General features: G+C 44.3%; 1 protein-coding gene across 2 annotated transcripts; it reads left to right on the forward strand.

Annotated features, from left to right (window-relative positions):
* The first annotated feature begins 249 nt into the window (after positions 1–249).
* On the forward strand, positions 250–5709 carry RGS4 (regulator of G protein signaling 4). Of its 2 annotated transcripts, XM_039245984.1 has the most exons (5): positions 250–409; positions 3181–3285; positions 3564–3625; positions 4220–4386; positions 5057–5709. In XM_039245984.1, the coding sequence occupies exons 1-5, from the start codon at positions 366–368 to the stop codon at positions 5294–5296; spliced, it is 618 nt and encodes a 205-aa protein (XP_039101915.1). In that variant the 5' UTR covers positions 250–365; the 3' UTR covers positions 5297–5709. The 2 variants fall into 2 exon arrangements, with proteins under 2 accessions (XP_039101915.1, XP_039101916.1); XM_039245985.1 differs by lacking the exon at positions 4220–4386 and having other exon boundaries at positions 5057–5127.
* Positions 5710–17897: the final 12188 nt, after the last annotated feature.

The following is a 17897-nucleotide window of genomic DNA, read 5'->3' on the forward strand; positions in this document are numbered from 1 at the left end:
TCCTGGGTCCTTTGCTTTGCACCGCGATGCGTCAGTTACCGCCTCTTCCCCACCCCCCCGACCCCCTCCGCCGCTCCTCTTCTCCAGCAGCCGATGGGGGGGCGGGGGCTGCGGGGCGGCGGGTTCAGAGCTGCCGTCTGATTGGCTGAGCGGCGCGGAGGCGGGGGCGGTTTCAGAGCTGCCGTCTGATTGGCCGGGCGGCGTCGGCTGGTCTATAAATTGGACCCCTGCAGGCTCGCAAGCAGCTCGCAAGATTCTGACAGCATCGTCTGCGGGAGGAGGTCCCGGGGAGCTCAAAACAGAAGCCGCAGCGCCTCCTGCCTGCCGCCTTTCCTCCCCAGCTTGCGAATCTCACACCGAACAAGATGTGCAAAGGACTTGCAGGTCTCCCGGCTTCTTGCTTGAGGAGGTAAGGTCATTTTCAGCCACTCACCACGTTACACTTTCAGAGACACTTGCTTAGTTACCTACATGTACTACTGACCTCGTTCTTTGGAATCGGAAACAGTGTGGTCAGGAGAGCCGCGACTTGCTGGCTTTCTTCCAGGACCAGCTAGACCCTGTGACTAGAGGAGTGCGCACCAGATGTTGGCACCCGTGTGCTGTTTTATATGGACCTCGGTTTTGAGAACCATCCCGATCCTCTCACCAAGCTAGTTTGAATGAAGAAGTGATCAGAGGTTTTCGGACTCAGTGCAGTGGTCTATGATTGCTGTTGTTACTTGCCATCCCTGGGGTCTGTGGAATCATGGCTCTGAGCGTCCCCGATTGGCGGTGGGGGGTGGGGGTGGTAGGTCTTGTTCAGGGAAAGATACCCCAGAATGAGGTTTGGCTCCATCACCGGCACACTGTGCTTTCTGTGCGGTGCTGCAGTATCTTTCACTCCGTACGTTCTTAGAAGCAAGTGTGACAAAACAGTACCAGTTCCAGTACTGGGGCCCCCTCCTCTCGCTGCGCCTTCCCCCTAGTTCCTGAAATGCCTTACGTGAGTGGTGGATGGGAAGGATTGATCCTAACAAATCAGTTAAGGGTTCTGTAGAAGATCTCATCCTATAGACATCATTTTGTCAATGTACTGTCTCTTGATTTGAAAAAAAAAATAGTAAAGCTACTTCATATGTATGCCTTTGGCTTTTAAAAGGGTATAAATAAATGCTTTCAGAGAAGGCTTATGTCTCAGCCAGCTGAAGAAAAAGACAGAACTAGTGCATATTACATTATTTAATCTTACAGTTAAAGGTAGAAATTAAGTCTGTAGGTGCACCATAGAAGTAGCCCAGAAAGCACAGTCTTCCATGCACTTCTAAGGAGTTTACCTTTCAAGCATTCAGAAGCATGAAAGAATATTCTTTTTTAAAAGATGCTTTCGTGGCTGCTTTTAAAATGAAGCACCTAGGGAATGAGTGCCCTTGACCTCCACCATCCCTGTCCTGAGCTGAACGGAGCAAACTGCATCGAGCTTCAGTTTGCTCAGCTGTAAAATCACCCTCACAAAATACAGGATCATTAGGAAAGAGTGATGCTCTGGGAAGGATTTGGGGGGACAGATGAAAGATTGCACTTGTCTGCCCAACGAGCTGTGAGGCTCAGCTGGGGTGGTAACCTCTATATCAGCAAGGTGAATGGCCCTCGCCTCTCCTTGCTGGTCAGCTGCGTCCAATGCTTCACCCTAACATCAGTGCCTGGGACTGCAGAAGGGCATGGACTGCTCAAGGTCACATAGGCTGTGTGGGGCAGAGTGCACATCAAATCCGGCTTCCTGACTCCGGTGACCTCTGAAGTCATGCTGATTTTTCTGTGTTAGAAGGACAGATGTCACATACTTGCTGGGCCTACTTCCAACTCTTTATTGCATTGCTCAGTAACTCACATCTCAGCCTGATCGACACACAGAAAAGTAAATGAGTTCTATTTTGGCCGAATCCCAATGTGTTTCTATCTTAGAATCACATGAGCTTTCAGGATTATTTATATATTGGTATCATTAAGGAGGATTTTTGCATCCCCTGACCAATTGGAGAAGCAGAGGAGGGAAGACAGTCTTGTAAGGAAGAGAAGTACCACTTTGGGGTGGGGGTGTGCTCCAAGAACATAATGGAATTCAAACTTTCTGGGGGAAACGTGCATAGAGAAGCCACTGGTCTAGCAGAAGCCTTCGGAAAATGGCTTTTTATCCTTGTGACTTTGTTTCTCTCCCTCTCAGTAGGAGCACCTAGCCGCTCACTTCTTTTAAAATGACATTTCTCTTTAAACATCATTTCCTGGCTTTTATAATAAAAGGGATCCAAGCAAAAGAATAATTAACAGAGAGAGAAAGTTGAGCTTAAAAAGTTATTAAAAGCTTCTTCCTTCTAAGTCATGCGCCTCGCCTTCTGGTGTCCCCTAGCCATCTATTAAACAGGGGCAATTAGCTGAAAGCCTGGCTCTAATTAAACAATCAGTAGCTGCAGTGATGACTCTTGTTTGCTTCCCTTTATGGTTTTGAAGCCTCGGATGCCCTTTATAGTGTAAATGTTCTTAGAGTGTAGATATTAAACAGGAAGGAAGCAGCAGCACTTCAGCAGGGGATTGCTCTAGAAGCAAGCCCAAAGGAGCTCAGGTTTCGCCAGTGCGTTTGTGGTTGGTGCCTCCTCCTCCCCAAGCCGGAGCTGCACACCCCCTGCCCGGTACAGCCTGGTCCGGGATTGCTCCGCCCACCTCAGGCAAGACTGGGGCTGCACAGCCCTTCCCCTCCCCAAGTGCTTCTGCAGGTCCCCCTGAGGCAGGTGCAAACAGCGACCCCCCTCCAGAAGGCAGCGTGCCACATGTCACAGTTACTGCCTGCTTTCCGGTGCCCACAAATTACCTAAAGCGCAGTCACGTTTTCAGCGTGTTTCTATTAGAGACGCCAAGCGTTCCATCGGTCAGCGTGACAGGTTTATAGAAGAGGCTGCCGAGGCCGACTGAGGGTCAGAACTCTGTCGCAGACACAGCAGGCTGGGCCCTGGGGTTTGTAGTGAGTCAAGGGGAAGAAACAGAAGTGGGATCTTGTTTAACTGAGAGTTCACGCCACCTTCCCCTCCCATCTCCTAAGTAAACCACTCTCCCTTCCCTTAGTAATTGGACCCTTTGAGGTCTGCCATTAGGGCATCTTATAAAAGAGCTAATTGGCATGATCCTTTCTCCTCTTCTCCCTTGCAGTGCAAAAGATATGAAACATCGGCTAGGCTTCCTGCTGCAGAAATCTGATTCCTGCGAACATAATTCCTCCCACAGCAAGAAGGACAAAGTGGTGGTTTGTCAGAGGTAAGAGAAAAGGCCTCAGAGAAAACCCATTGAGTATGAACTCTTTAATGTCAGGAATGTTCTAGGCGGAAAGAAAGAAGGTATGTTCCTGGTTAGGCTAGACTTGCATTTGAAATCTCCATGCATTTAATGGAAAGACTGCCCTACTCAACAATAGATCACATCCTCAAGATGGAAAATAAAATATCTGCATTTTTTTCGGGATCTTAAATTTCTGGCCCTAATTTTGTATCAGAGCATTCAAAGTTATTTTTTTTCTCTCTCTGTAATATCTCTAGGGTGAGCCAAGAGGAAGTAAAAAAATGGGCTGAATCACTGGAAAACCTGATTAGCCATGAATGTAAGTCTGACGGCTTTCTTCCCTGTTAGGGTGGGAATAGAAGCTCTCTGGATAGCCATGTTATCTCCTACTGTATTTGATCTAATAGGAATTGCAGTGAGGGTTGGGTTTCCTCTGACTTCCAGACTCAGGAGAATCAGTCTGTTTAAAATTTTACCATGCCCTCGAGCTTCATGATCCGCAATGGAAAGTTCATATTGAAGCCGTGTGGCAAATCATCTCTCCCACCACATGGATAAAGGGTAGAGGGAAACGATATGCCAAATACTGAGATTTCTTGCAAAATCGACCTCAGTTTCTCTTTCTCAAACTTATTTTGGCAATTGGTAGCTGCATGGGCATTTCAGAAACACCATTTTCTTAAAAGAGACTTCACGCCTGGAGCAAAGAGCACTAGGTATAACTGGGATCCAGCAGGTATCAAACAGAATAGGGTTACCTGACCCCAAGTGACCCCCAGAAAGTGGGCAGAGAGGGGATTGTTTGAATCCATGCTTTATTCTCTCAAGCACGTTGGCTTTCCCTGAAATATACTGTCCAGGAGGCTGGTTGGCCAGTGTGATGATGAGTGTGGCCCTTTCTCCCCCATCCCAGGTGGGCTGGCGGCTTTCAAAGCTTTCTTGAAGTCTGAATACAGCGAGGAGAACATTGACTTCTGGATTAGCTGTGAAGAGTACAAGAAAATCAAATCGCCCTCTAAACTAAGTCCCAAGGCCAAAAAGATCTATAATGAATTCATCTCCGTCCAGGCCACTAAAGAGGTAGGTCTTCGTGGCAGAGAACTCTCTGGGTCTTAGTGCAATTTCCTACACGTGGTGTTCAATGGCATGGATCTTTAAGTCATCTGAGTTAAAGGAAAAGATAGAACCGTGGAAGAGGTTATTACAATCTTGACCCCCTCAAGTAAATCATTAAGAAAAAAGCTCTTTCAGAGGTGCCTGGGTGGCTCAGTCAGTTAAGTGTCTGATTTCAGCTTAGGTCATGATCTCACAGTCCGTCGGTTCGAGCTCTGCGTTGGGCTCTGCGCTGACAGCCAGCTCAGAGCCCGGAGCTTGCTTCAGATTCTGTATCTCCCTCTCTCTCTGCCCCTCCTCCAGTCGCTCTCTGTCTCTGTCTCTCAAATAAAGACATAAAAAAAATTTAAAAAAAAAAGATAAAAGCTCTTTCATGCAGATGACTTAGATGATCTCCCTTCTTGAGTTTTTTGGTAAGCCTTCCCAATCTGTGAGAAAGAATGAAGACACCCCCCTCCCCACCCAGAAGCAAATGAACCTTTTAAAGTCTCTCACTCACATGTGCCAGGGTGGAGCTAAATGATCTGTGTTTTCCATGTCTGGGGTGCGGAAGGCACACGCTTCTGACTCATGCAAGCAGCCCTCCCGTCCTCCGCAGGGGCAGCGTGCCTAATATGTCTCGGCCTTTACCCTGCAGGTCAACCTGGATTCTTGCACCAGGGAGGAGACAAGCCGGAACATGCTAGAACCCACAATAACCTGCTTTGATGAGGCCCAGAAGAGGATTTTCAACCTGATGGAGAAGGATTCCTATCGCCGCTTCCTCAAGTCCCGATTCTATCTTGATTTGGCCAACTCTTCCAGCACCGGCTTGGAGAAGCAGAAGGGAGCCAAGAGGCCCGCAGACTGCCCTTCCCTGGTCCCCCAGTGCGCCTGACCATCCCACGGCACCGGAGGACGACATACCCAAGACTTAATGCCTGGAAAACCCGAGGCCAAATATCGATCTGTATTAGGAACGAGGGCTTTTATCCGCCTTGTAGCTTAGTGTTCACGCTGCCTGCCATGTGTGAGTCACTCCCGTGTGCGAAGTAGATTTAGCGTTGGTGTTTCGGTGTCCGTCAGGGCACGACCTCATTCCAGTCTGGTGTTCCCAGATTTCCTTTAGGGTCCCATGTGAGCAAGTCTCCAGATAATGGCTGTGCAGGGGTGGCTTCCCAAAGACTCTGAGTTCTCTCCTCCCAACGGCTTGACCTCAGGCTTGTTGGTTGGTACATTTCATGTGACATCCACAAGCACTTGCATTCTGTTGGCACTTTCTCTAAACTCTAAGTGTGTATATGAGGTTGATCTACTGTGTGTATACGTGTGTGTAAATATATGTATAGACGTAAGTATATTTACATATATACATATACACACGTTTACATATATACATATATTTACACACACATACATGCACATTCTATGTATATGTGTCTATATAATATATACATATATACTTCTGCAAGAAGAGATAGGAAAGACCCTAGGTGCTCGCCACTAGAGAGGGTGTACATTCTTATATGCATGTTCTGATCCCTGGCCTTTCATTCCTGCAATCAGACAGGCAATCGGAGCCAGCCGCCCTGAAGGCCAAGAAAGGCACGCCAATCTGGGCAAAGTGGATTCTGTAAAACTCCATAGGTCTTGGCCCGAGAAGCAGCCAAGGGACTTGATGCGTAGTTTAACCGTGGAGAGCCTCCCAAATTGAACAGTATGCTAAGCGGCAAATACCTAAAGAATCTTCGGCCCGCCTGCCGCAGTTTTGTCTCGGGCTGGTTGTTACCAATGGCACTTTGCAGTCCCTAAGCTGCTGGCTTCCCCTTCTTTGCCTGGGTGCTTAGTGCATAATGGTTGGCAGGGTTGGTAGAGAGTTGGGAGAGAAGATGCTCGAACGGAAGGAAGAGATGCGAGTAGGGCCTCACCAGCTCTACGTGGGGGATGATCCTGGGTGAGTGAGGGCACAGAACTCCAGAGTTCATAGTTTTATCCTCGACTCTTTTTTCCTCTCCAGATCAAGGTGCTCTCCTCGTTTTGTTTTTTTCCTGAGGACTTCAGCCATCTGATGAGGCTCCTTTCTTCACTGGGGGGTTGGTGGTTTCCCCACCACGGGTCCAGGCTCTGTGTCTGCATCTCTGGAAACCAGCAACAAGGGAAAGATTTTATCTTATAAAGGGAAACCTGTTTGCACACACAGAAAAGCCCTCGTAAGTTTCTCTTTTGAGAGCAGGATCTTGGTCATTCCATTCGCAGATATCGTGGCTAACAGAGCCTGGAGGTACCTGCTTCTAGGCTCTGCAGACTGAATGAGAGGGAAAGGGGAGGGGGTAAGGGGAGATCAGTTGTTAGAACTACTGTTTGGAACTATTCAAGGCACATGAAATACTTGAAAATTTCTCATTTATGTTATTTATGATGTTTTGTACAGTGTTTTTATTACTGTATTGTTTTATAAATGGAGGTGCAGGATATCACCTGAATTATTCATGAATGGCCAGGAAGTAATTTTCTTCTCATTCTTGTAAAACCACAGCCTTCGAAGCGCACACACGCGCCCGCATGCACAGTGCACTGACGCCTCCAGCATACATGACACACGCGAGCACCTTGTGGCTCTTAAGCCGACAGGCCGGGTCGCAGATTGAAGACACCAGAGTGTGTATATGCAGATCTCACTGAATCAGAGATCTAGGTTTTCTCATCTGAGCCCTTTTTGTCCCTCTGGCAGTCCTCGCTCTCAGTGTTCCCAGGGTCCTTCGTCACTGTCCCTCTCATCCCACAATTTTGTCTCTGGTTGACGCCAGGACCCCAACATGTGACTCCGTGGACCTTGCCCTGTTATAACTGTCACGCCTTCCAGATTGTACCCGTGCTCCTGGACTGCTCTCTCACACATAGGTCTGGAAGGTCATTCTGAATGAGAAGTAAATTATTTTATGTAATACTATTTCCAAGCGTGTTTTTCAATTGTATTGTCCTCTTACTTTATCACCGCTGACCATGCTGAGCTTCCGCACTCACAGCTCGTGGGCAGAATTCTCTCATGTGCATGCCTGCTTTTATCATGTGCTTTAAAGGCCTCAAAGCTGATGCTTCCAGTGAAACACACGCAGCTTAACGGACAAGGGTAAATAAATACTTCGGACAAAACTATCTGCTTGTAAACATATTAATGATCCACAGAGACGTGATGAGACACAGCAGGACGTAGAGTGATGGTGGCAAAGGGCTCGGATCCAGTCTCTGATCGCTCCCGGGCCAACTCTGGAGAAGAGAGCAGAAAGTAGACGCTGTCTCCTCTCCAGTTCCCGCCGCCTCTCATCATGGAGCTGAGGCGTTCTGGCTCCCGAGGCTTTGCTAAGAGACTTGGTGGTGTGCCTCCAGGTCCTCAGTGACTGTTCCAGGGATAAGAGTCCATCTTTCAGAGCTTCTCTCCTTCTGCCTTCAATAACCTGCCCGATGAGAGAAGGTGGGAGTAGAGGAGACTGAGAAGGTGGAGGGGAGTTGTAGATCCCCAAGGGACAGATTCCTGCCCAAACTGCTCAAAAAGCCCTCCATCTCCCCTTACAGATTCTCTCCCCCCAAAAAGAGGTATAGACTGTTCACGTTCACGGTCATGGGTACTATATCCATTATGTCATGAGACGCCCCCCCCCACCCCGGTTCCTGAATCCTACCTTTCCTGTTGCGAGCGTCAGCTGACAGGTGTTAGGGACCACAGATTTCAAACTATTTTGACGAACAGAGCCTTTCAGGGATCTGATGAAAATTATGGACCATATCCTGAGAAAAACACACAGAGGGATCCAAATGTCTCAGAAATATTTAGAGGAAAGCTTTACAGCCTCCCCTCAAGACACGCAGGGCTGCCCTTCACCTCTCCCATGTACATGTGTTAGACTCACCACAAGGGCATGGTCTCTGCTCTTGGAGCAAGCACCATCTACCAACTATGGCAGAGGAATTCAAGTCACCGCTACTGGCAAATGTGAGCGGTGTGCTTTCCTTTAGTCTCTACCTTGCTCATCCTTTTCTTTCTTCTTGATGGTCAGCTGTGAAATAAATAACACATGCGTGCAAACTCTTTCTGACCGCGATCACGGAACACGTTTTAAAAAACACGTTATTGCTTATTATGTGCCAGATATTGTCCTAAGCACTTTGCATGGATAATAAATTTAATTCTCACTCTAACCCTAAGGGATCAATGCCAGTCACAGGCATTGCCTCTGTGAAACACCCGCCAACTTTTACAGAGGCGGAAATGGAGGCTCAGAGAATTATGTACCCTGTCAAGGTCACACTGCCATCAAGGAGCAAAGTGAAGATATGAACTGAGTCATCTTCGCCTCCAGAGACTGTGGCAGAGACACGAAGCACTCACCAAATACCCACATGCCAAGGGATGAAGAACAGAGGGTCACTTTAAAGCCCACAGAGCTGGGCATAGGGCCAAATGCATTTCTACCTCTCTCTTCTCCTTCTCTGGCAACTGTGGGGATTATATGTTTCAGATTGTAGAGCTGTGAGATGAAGAACCTCTTGATTCTCTTCAGAATATCAAATGAGGGGCACCTGGGTGGCTTGGTTGGTTGAGCATCTGCCTTTGGCTCAGATCATGAGCTCACAGTTTGTGAGTTCGAGCCCCACGTCGGGCTCTGCACTGACTGCACAGAGCCTGCTTGGGATTCTCTGTCCTATCGCTCTCGCTCTCTCAAAACTGAATAATTAAACTTAAAAAAAAAAAAAGAATATCAAATGAACATGGAAAGGGCTTTGCTGATTTGAGTCATTTAGTTTTGAGGCTGTTGGTTACTATAACAGAGCATAGCTTATCCTGAGAAACGTAGAGACCATGCTATTCACTATTTCACCCTGTAGTTCCGCCACGCGGTTGTTATTTCATTGTGTGGGGGTCAGGCACATAAGGGTGGACTGGGAGACTCTTTTATGTTGACAGCAGTTTGCAAACTTGACTTTGGAGAAACTTCCTGACCCAGGTGCCCCAAGCTGCATTCCGGCACTCCCTGCTTATGTGCCTGGATGTTAGAAATAAGATCACAGGAGGATGAAAGAGGGGGAAAGAGGAAAGAAGAAAGAAAAATTTAAAGAGCTGCCTTCACAGGAAGATTCACTATCCATCGGCCTAGGTCCAACACGTGGACCAAAAAAAATCGGTAAAGCAAGCCAGCCAAATAGACTGGCTCATGTGACCCACCAACACCCCAACATGCAGTATCAAAACAAAAGGGCTTCATTCACTGAGTTCAGCGACTGATTCCAAAACATGAGTTTGCTTAGGCCAGTAGGCTGCATGACAGGCACTAAATTGTTCATCATTAAAACTGTTTTTTAAAAAACGTTTATTTATTTATTTTGCGAGGGAGCTAGAGAGTGTGAGTGGGGGAGAGGGAGAGAGTGAGGGAGACAGAGAATCCCAAGCAGGCTCCATAGCAATCAGCAAAGATCCTAATGTGGTGTTTGAACTCATGAACCATGAGATCATGACCTGAGCTGAAACCAAGAGTTGGACACTTGACCAACTGAGACACCCAGGCACCACCCCCCCCTCAAGAAAATGTTGTTTTAATATGCATTGCTTTCTAAATGTCACACAGAAAAATGCCAAGAGAAAGGAAAATACTAGGTTTTGTCCTTTTTGTTGTATAGAACCAAGGCACAGTTGAGTGAGGTGACTGAGGAAGAGTTCACCTAGAAAGAGTAACCAAGTTTTTAGATTTTGCGCCCAGTATGATAAAGGCAGAGCTGAAGCCAAGAATGACTGAATTTCTTAAGCACATGGATGGAAGTCAACTTGCCTGGAGAGAGAACTATGTTTCCAAAGCAGAGCAAAAACTTAATAATAGTAGCACCTTACATTGATGGCATGCTTATTAATCGCCAAGTCTCTATGGAGTATTTTCCATGATCTAATCTCACCCTTGGACATAAACTCCATGGTAGACATGATGATTATCTTTCCATTGCGGGTGGAGAGAATGTGACACAGGCAAGTTCAGAAATGCACCCAAGATCATACATCAAAGAAGTGGCAGAGCATGGCTCAAACCCAGCAATCTGCCTCCAGAGCGAACACATTTAAGTACTCTAGTCAAGGAGAAGGGGAAAGGAGTGAAGAGAAGGAAGAAGACTCGACAAGTAGGGAGACTAACTGGAAGAAAGGGAAGTGAAGGGGAGAAGATGTAAAAAGATGAAAAAGGAAAGAAAAGGAAGCTAGAAGAACTAGAAAATGTGAAAGGAAGGAACATGATGAATTGAGCAGAAGAAACAAAAATAAGATGCATGTTTTTAAAATTTTTTTTAATGTTTTATTTATTTCTGAGAGAGAGAGAGAGAGAGAGAGAGAGAGACAGTGTGAGCAGGGGAGGGTTAGAGAGAGAGGGAGATACAGAATCTGAAACAGGCTCCAGGCTCTGAGCTGTCAGCACAGAGCCCAGAGCAGGGCTCAAACCCCCGAACCGTGAGATCATGACCTGAGCCGAAGTGGGACGCCCAACTGGCTGAGCCATCCAGGTGCACCATAATAAGATGCATGTTGTGGGGCGCCTGGGTGGCTTAGTCGGTTAAGCGTCCGACTTTCGCTTAGGTCATGATCTCGCGGTTCGTGGGTTCGAGCCCCGCGTCGGGCTCTGTGCTGACGGCCAGCTCAGAGTCTGGAGCCTGTTTCAGTCTGTGACTCCCTCTCTCTCTGACCCTCCCCTGCTCAAGCTGTCTCTCTCTCTCTCCTAGAAATAAATAAAAAAAAAACATTAAAAAAAAAAAGATGCATGTTGTGAGGAAGGGTGAATTGCCAAACACTCGCCCATGCTAGCGTCTGGGTGTTTACTGCCCCAGAATGTCCTGTACCCTGTCTGAGCTGGGGCAGGTGGAAGTTCTCTCTGGGATTAGGGAAAGGGGTTTGGGGAAGTGGGAGATAAATACCAGGTCAGCTTCCTCTCTAAGAATTACTTTCCTATTTTCTCTTTCTCTCTCTAAATTTCCCAGAGGCAGAGCAAGTCGTAAGAAAAAACCCCAAAAACCTGAAGGAAGAATTACAGAGGATGTAAAAATGGTTCCACTCTCTTTTGGTTCCACTGCTTTGGGGTGACATTGAACAGGGACTGGATGTCGTTCAGCCACTATAGGGGTCACACACCGACAGGACCCCAGATGGAAACAGGCATATGGGACATGGTCCCCATCACATTGCTCCTGCCTCCCCTCTGGGAGGGAAGCCAGCGATGACCTCAGCGTCTAGGTTAAAGGAAATTGCCCCCCACCTGAGTCTGGTCAAGGCACTGTCAAGTGCAAATTAGCTCTGAGTTAGACTGTGGGAATTAAGCAGTAGTGACCTCTTGAGAGCAACTCTCCAGGGTGGACTGTGGGGGCATTGCTTTTGAAGAAAATAAAGCAAGAGTTTTGTTGATTTTTTAGAAGGATTACTTGAAATTTCCCAGATTATTCCACCAATCCATCTGGGCTTTGTGTAACTGTCTTCTCCCAGGACAGTACAGCCCTGAGACATGCCCTCAACAGCAACCACAAATGATGGAAAATGAATTCCAGCTCTTTCATGTCAAAGACAAGGCCCGCTCATTTCTTCTCTGACCGCCATGTCTGTATTCTCGCCTCCCATGCCTCTTCCCATCTTTCCTCTGTAGGACTTGGTACTTTCTGCTACCTTTGCCTTGTTGCTAATGATTTCCTACTTTGGGGCATTAGAAAGGACAACTGTTAGAGCATTTGCAAGTTCCAGATCCATTCTTCTTCCAATTCCTATCTTGGAGATGCCTTCCCTTACATGGGGTCCTTTGAAACTACTAGAAACTACAGAATCACCCTCAGTCTTTCTTGCTCCCTCTACACACCCAGGAGTTGCCCAGCTGTGCAGAATTCCTCTGGGTGAAATAATTCAAAGCCTGCTCCTGCCTCTCCACTGGCGTGGCCATGACAGGCCCTACATCCAGGTCACCATCCTACGTGGCTGGGCCAATTGCCTTCGCCTTACTTCTGGTCTCTCCACCACCAGTCTGATACCCTCTGATTCTCTCCACAAAACCGCCAGTCAGCTCCGAGAAGCACATTTACCCTCCACTCTCCTGCTGAAAATCGGCCATGGTCTCAACTCAGTAAGCTAGTATTCGAGACTCCGTATGATTTTGAACTCTCTCTAGCCTTCTGGCCTCATCTCTGATAATTCCTCCTCTGATCCAACTGTGATGATTTGATCTAGCTGATGGGCCATGTTGTTAATTGCCTCTGTCATTTTTTAAGCCAGCCTTTCATCCCTCTCCTGCATCTAGCTAACTCCTACTGTTTGTTTTAAACTCAGCTCAAGACCTATCCACAGTGAAAAGCCTCTGTTATGAAGCATTCCCTTCGATATTCTGACATGCTTTCCTTGTTCCTAGCACAAAGTCTTATAACCACCGACTTATAATGTGGCTCCCAAACTACGCTGCCGGGATTCCTCAAGGTTACCGACCATCCGACCATGTCTCATTTGATTTGAGAACCCCATGCACCATGTAATGAACCTAATACACGGCAGGTGACTGTTGACAGAGTGACTGCCTTCGGTTTTACATACTCCTGGATGCAAACAGGAAAGTGATCCATCAGGCCCTTCCCATTTCCCGAACACTTACTGTATACTGATTGTTTACATGACCCCATCTTCTCAGGCTCTACTGTAATCTTGCTATTTCCCTTGGAAAGTGCAGGAATATTTCTCCCAGCCTTGTGCTAGGAATCAACCAGAGTAAGAGGGAGCTGGTTGGAGCTGCTTTATAGAGAAAGGATTTCAAAAAAGAAGCTGCTAGAGTGTGGACAGTGTGTTTCTGTATCTGCTCTGCACATACAGTTAAAATTTACTTTTATTTTATATGATTTTACATGCAATTAAAATTAGTGTGCTCCTTTACATATACAATCTTCTCATTTATTTTTTATATGTTTAATTATTTTTTAAAGAGAGAGCATGAGCATGGGAGGGACAGAGAGAGAGGGAGACAGAGGATCTGAAGCGGACAGCAGTGAGCCAGATGCGGGGCTCGAACTTACCAATCCTGTGATCATGACCTGAGCTGAAGTCAGACACTCAACTGACTGAGCCACCCAAGTGCTCCCAACCTTCTCATTTATATCCACAGCAGAAAATAGGTAACATTTATTGTTCACCATCTGCTAATATAACTATGTGTATCAACTTAATTGTTGCATGTAACAAGCCTATGGTGAAGAGGCACTAAAATTTATCACTTTCCATTTCTAGATGATAAACCGAGGCACAGAAAGGCAAGTATCTTGCCTAAGATCACATGCTCATAAGCCGAAGAGCCAAGAGTTGGACCCAGAAAAATGTGGCCCCAGATCCCATGCTCTTTGCTACCTTCTCTCACACAAGCCTAGAACTGTCTACTTGCTGATCACCCAGAAAAAGTGGATCAGTTGACCACTCTTCCCTCAAAAAAATGTTTTTCTGAAAGCTTCTTCTTCTAATCTCACTTATTTCTCTATATGGTCCTATTTTTGCTTGTCTTTTCTATTTCTTATAAAATTTTAATGACTGGCCTCCAACGGTCTAACACTGCACTCCATGTTTCCTTGAGACCCTTCTCCTCTGTACAGATGAGTTTCTTTTGTCATTGGAGTGAGAGTCAGGACTTCTAAGACCAGACTAAATCCAGACCAGTGCTGCACACGTGCCCCTTAGTTTCTAAATCCCCATTGATGTCTGGACTCAGTCCGTGGAATAATTAAAGATGGCAGGTGGGGCCGTGTCCACACCTGCATCCAGTGTTGTTCCCTGATTTACAGCTCTTCAGCACACCGAGGGGTGAAAAGTTGGGGACTGTATGACTTGAACGCTAAAAATAACCATTGAAAATAGGCTTCTGGCACCATTTATTTTTCAGGATGAAATACTATAGGAAATTTGAGTCCAATAAATAACCTTATGTAGAAGTAGGAAAACCCATACAGAGCAAAGGGGAAAATAAAAGCAAATGGGAGAATAAGTAAAGGTAAGTGTGTAAGTCCACACTTATTATATATATTATATTAATTATATATGTATAATTTTTTTTTTAATTTTTGAGAGAGAGAGAGAGAGCACACGCCAGAGCGGGGGAGCGGCAGAGAGAGAGGGAGACTGAGGATCTGATCTGAAGCAACCTCCATGCTAAGCAGCAAGCATGATGTGGGGCTTGAACTCAGTAACCATGAGATCATGACCTGAGCCAAGGTTAGTTAACCAGCTGAGAAACACAGGTGCCCACATATTTTTCAGTAATAATAATAGCTTTTACTTATTGAGCGCTGACGTTTAACTTAGCACTGGGATTTGTGCTTTCCGTGTGTTACCCTACTCAACTCTTCTCCTATTTGCATTTTGCAGATGAATAAAGCTATTTAGAGTTGAGTGCGCTTGACTCATTCATCCAAGATCTCATCACCAATAAACAACAAACTCGGGTAAGGTAAGGTCAGTTTGAATTCAGAGCTCCTTGGGTCTTAATGACTCAAAAAGACTGTTCCCCCAAATCATACTGTTTTCAATAACCACCTCAGAATGGCTCTCTCATAAAGGGATTCTAACATTTGAGGGCGGTTTTAGGTGAACTTTTACCCAGCTATAGATAACTGATCTGGGGCCAAAGAAAACTTGTCGGAAGCAGAGATTGGGGAATCTTTATATTAATGACAGATTCCAGGCTCTAACCCCAAAGAGCTGGTGTTTGGGAGATGGATACTTTACAAAAATCTATGTTTAACACTCTTGATAAATAATCAGTTTGGAAATCACTGACCTAAGAGACCTAGACCAAAACCAGGAATCTGAGGTTGTGTATCAAATAGGTCAGTTCCTACCACTGTCTGTATCTTAGTTTCCCCATTGGCAAAATGAACTAAATAACTCCCACCCTGAATGACCTGGAACCAGAAGCTATACAAGCAGAGTTTTCTGCATGGAGCCCTTGAGAGAGGAGGGCAAAGGGCCTCCTGCTCAGTAATTTACACTAATAATGACAATCAAACATAGCATATTAAACATAAACCATGCTGGCTCATTTAATATGCATGCCTACCTGTGAAGTATATATCATTATAAAAATTAAAATTAAAAATATTTTTTGATGTTTTTCTCACACTCTATACAAAAATAAATTTTGTATGTGAAATGTAATACAAAAGTATTAAAATGTTAACATAATATTTATTTATGTCCTCTTAGTTTACCTTTTTCTTATCCATAGACTGTAGATTTTTTAAGAATATAGTTTAAATAGAATTTTTATATCTTGATTGATAACATTTTTCTTTTAAATATTTTAGTAGAATATGCATAGATTCTTTGGCTGATATGTTTAGATTCATTTTTACCACTTTTTTGGGAGTTTTTTGGCTCACTACTTTCTCCCTGGTTATTTTTTCTCATTTTAATTATTTTCTCATTTATTACTTGAGAAGTTAAATTTTCTGTCCTAATTAGGTTTTAGGTTAATCTGTATGCTTTAACATGCAACGTAACTAAGCCAAACAGTAATCAATATTTTACCCCTTCCCTGGATATTTCAAAGACTTTAGATTATTTTGACTTCGGTAATCTCTGTCCCAGTTTATATGGCATTGCTATCCGTTACTTTAATTTTGTATTTTTAAATATCCAAAATTTAATATTATTGTTTTCAATATCGGTATATTGAAATTTCGATATATATCACATACCAGGATTTTTTATTTTCCTTCTACTTAGTGTAAAGCCCTCAGATTGCCTTTAGGGAAAATCTGTGAGAGTTATACTCTAACAAAAATAAATTTTTTGGTCTAAAATTGTGTTTATCTTACTCTCATTCTTCCAAGAAAATTTCACTGAGAACATAATTTTAATTGGATGTTTACTTCTCCTTAAGTCATGCAAGGCAATATTCCATGAACTTGGAGTCCGTTGATGTGGTTGGAAAGTCAGCTCTAAGTGTAAGAACTTTTTCTTTTGTAGATAATCTGCTTTTGTTTTTCTATCTGTCTTTAGAGTTGCCTTTGTCTTCATTTTTTTTTCCTAGCTGTAGATTTATTCATTATAGAAGAAATTACTTGGACATGATCACCTATAGATAAAATCTGTAATTAATTTTGGAAAATGGTCAATCATGATATATTTGATTATTGATGATCTCCCCATGATCCCTCTTAAATTCTTCAGGAACCCCTTAGACATGTTGATCTTTATGTTTTATATTTTATGCCTCAACTCCCCTGTGACATTTTGAATAATTTCTTCAGAACTGTCTTCCAGTTTACTAATTATTTCTCTTTCCAGAATTGTTCAATGATTTGTTTAAGGCAGTTTGTTCATTTTCCCTTTAAAATTTTATTATGTTAGGGGCGCCTGGGTGGCTTAGTCGGTTGAGTGTCCGACTTTGGCTCAGGCCATGATATCACGGTTTGTGGGTTCCAACCCCACATCAGGCTCTGTGCTGACAGCCACAGAGTCTGGAGCCTGTTTTGGATTCTGTGTCTCCTTCTTTCTCTAACCCTCCTTTGTTCAGCCTGTCTCTCTCTCTCTCTCTCTTAAAAATAAATAAAAACATTTAAAATAATTTTAAAAATTTAAACATTTATTATTTTAATATATTTGCATTTACATAAAACCATAAACATTTTAATAAACATATAAAGCAAGAAGCTGAGAACTTAATGACATTTTCAAAGTAAATTTCCCTAAATTAACCTGTACATACAATGCAATCCCAATGAGATGTTTCTGGAATTGCATAAAATGTTCCTGACTGTCATATGGAAGGAGAAATGTCGAGAAAGTAGACCAAAAAAGTATGACAGACAAGAACAGTGAGGACAAATTTGTCCTACCAAATATCAGACATCATGCAGCTGTATTCATATCACTAAAAATTAATCCAACTTAAGAATAAAGAGCTAGAGCAAAAGAACACGAAACACTGAATTATATGCCAATGTATAGTTCATTTAGATGAAAAACATGGTGCTTATATCTCATTTCAATAGGAAAAAGATGAATTATTTTAATAAATGGTGAAGTTACAACAGGCTACTCATTCTGCGATCCACTTTATAGTCAAAAGGGAAACTCAAGGTCTCCAGGGTTTAGAAATGTTCTCAAAAAGAAAGTCAGTTTCAATACTTGCTGGTATTTCTCTGGATTAACACTTCTTTGTATCCTAGCTTTTGACAGTTCTTTATTTTCATGTCAACTCTCTAACGTGTTTTGTGAAGCTTATTTCATATGCTACCCCACACTTGGTACTGTTCCCATGGCAAATTTGTTTGGGGTATCTGGCTCGCCATTGGAGAATACACATACGGTTTTTCACAGGGGCCTGTGGGCTCAAGAGAGTGTGAGGCAAGCCAGTTCAAGACATTGCTATAAAGCAGACAGTGTTTGCAGCAAGGAGCATTAGTGCAGTGGGAAATGTTGGGTTGAGGTTTTTCTTTATTAAAAGTTTATGGAATTG

Source organism: Hyaena hyaena, unplaced genomic scaffold (genome assembly GCF_003009895.1).
Source record: "Hyaena hyaena isolate Hyena2069 unplaced genomic scaffold, ASM300989v1 scaffold_275, whole genome shotgun sequence".
Classification (NCBI taxonomy): domain Eukaryota; kingdom Metazoa; phylum Chordata; class Mammalia; order Carnivora; family Hyaenidae; genus Hyaena; species Hyaena hyaena.

Bases quoted from the DNA above. Each gene is read 5' to 3' on its own strand.
- RGS4 (XM_039245984.1), top strand. From the start codon at position 366: ATGTGCAAAGGACTTGCAGGTCTCCCGGCTTCTTGCTTGAGGAG. The intron at 410-3,180 runs GTAAGGTCATTT...TCTCCCTTGCAG, and splicing joins CCGGCTTCTTGCTTGAGGAG to TGCAAAAGATATGAAACATC. The intron at 3,286-3,563 runs GTAAGAGAAAAG...TAATATCTCTAG, and splicing joins AAAGTGGTGGTTTGTCAGAG to GGTGAGCCAAGAGGAAGTAA.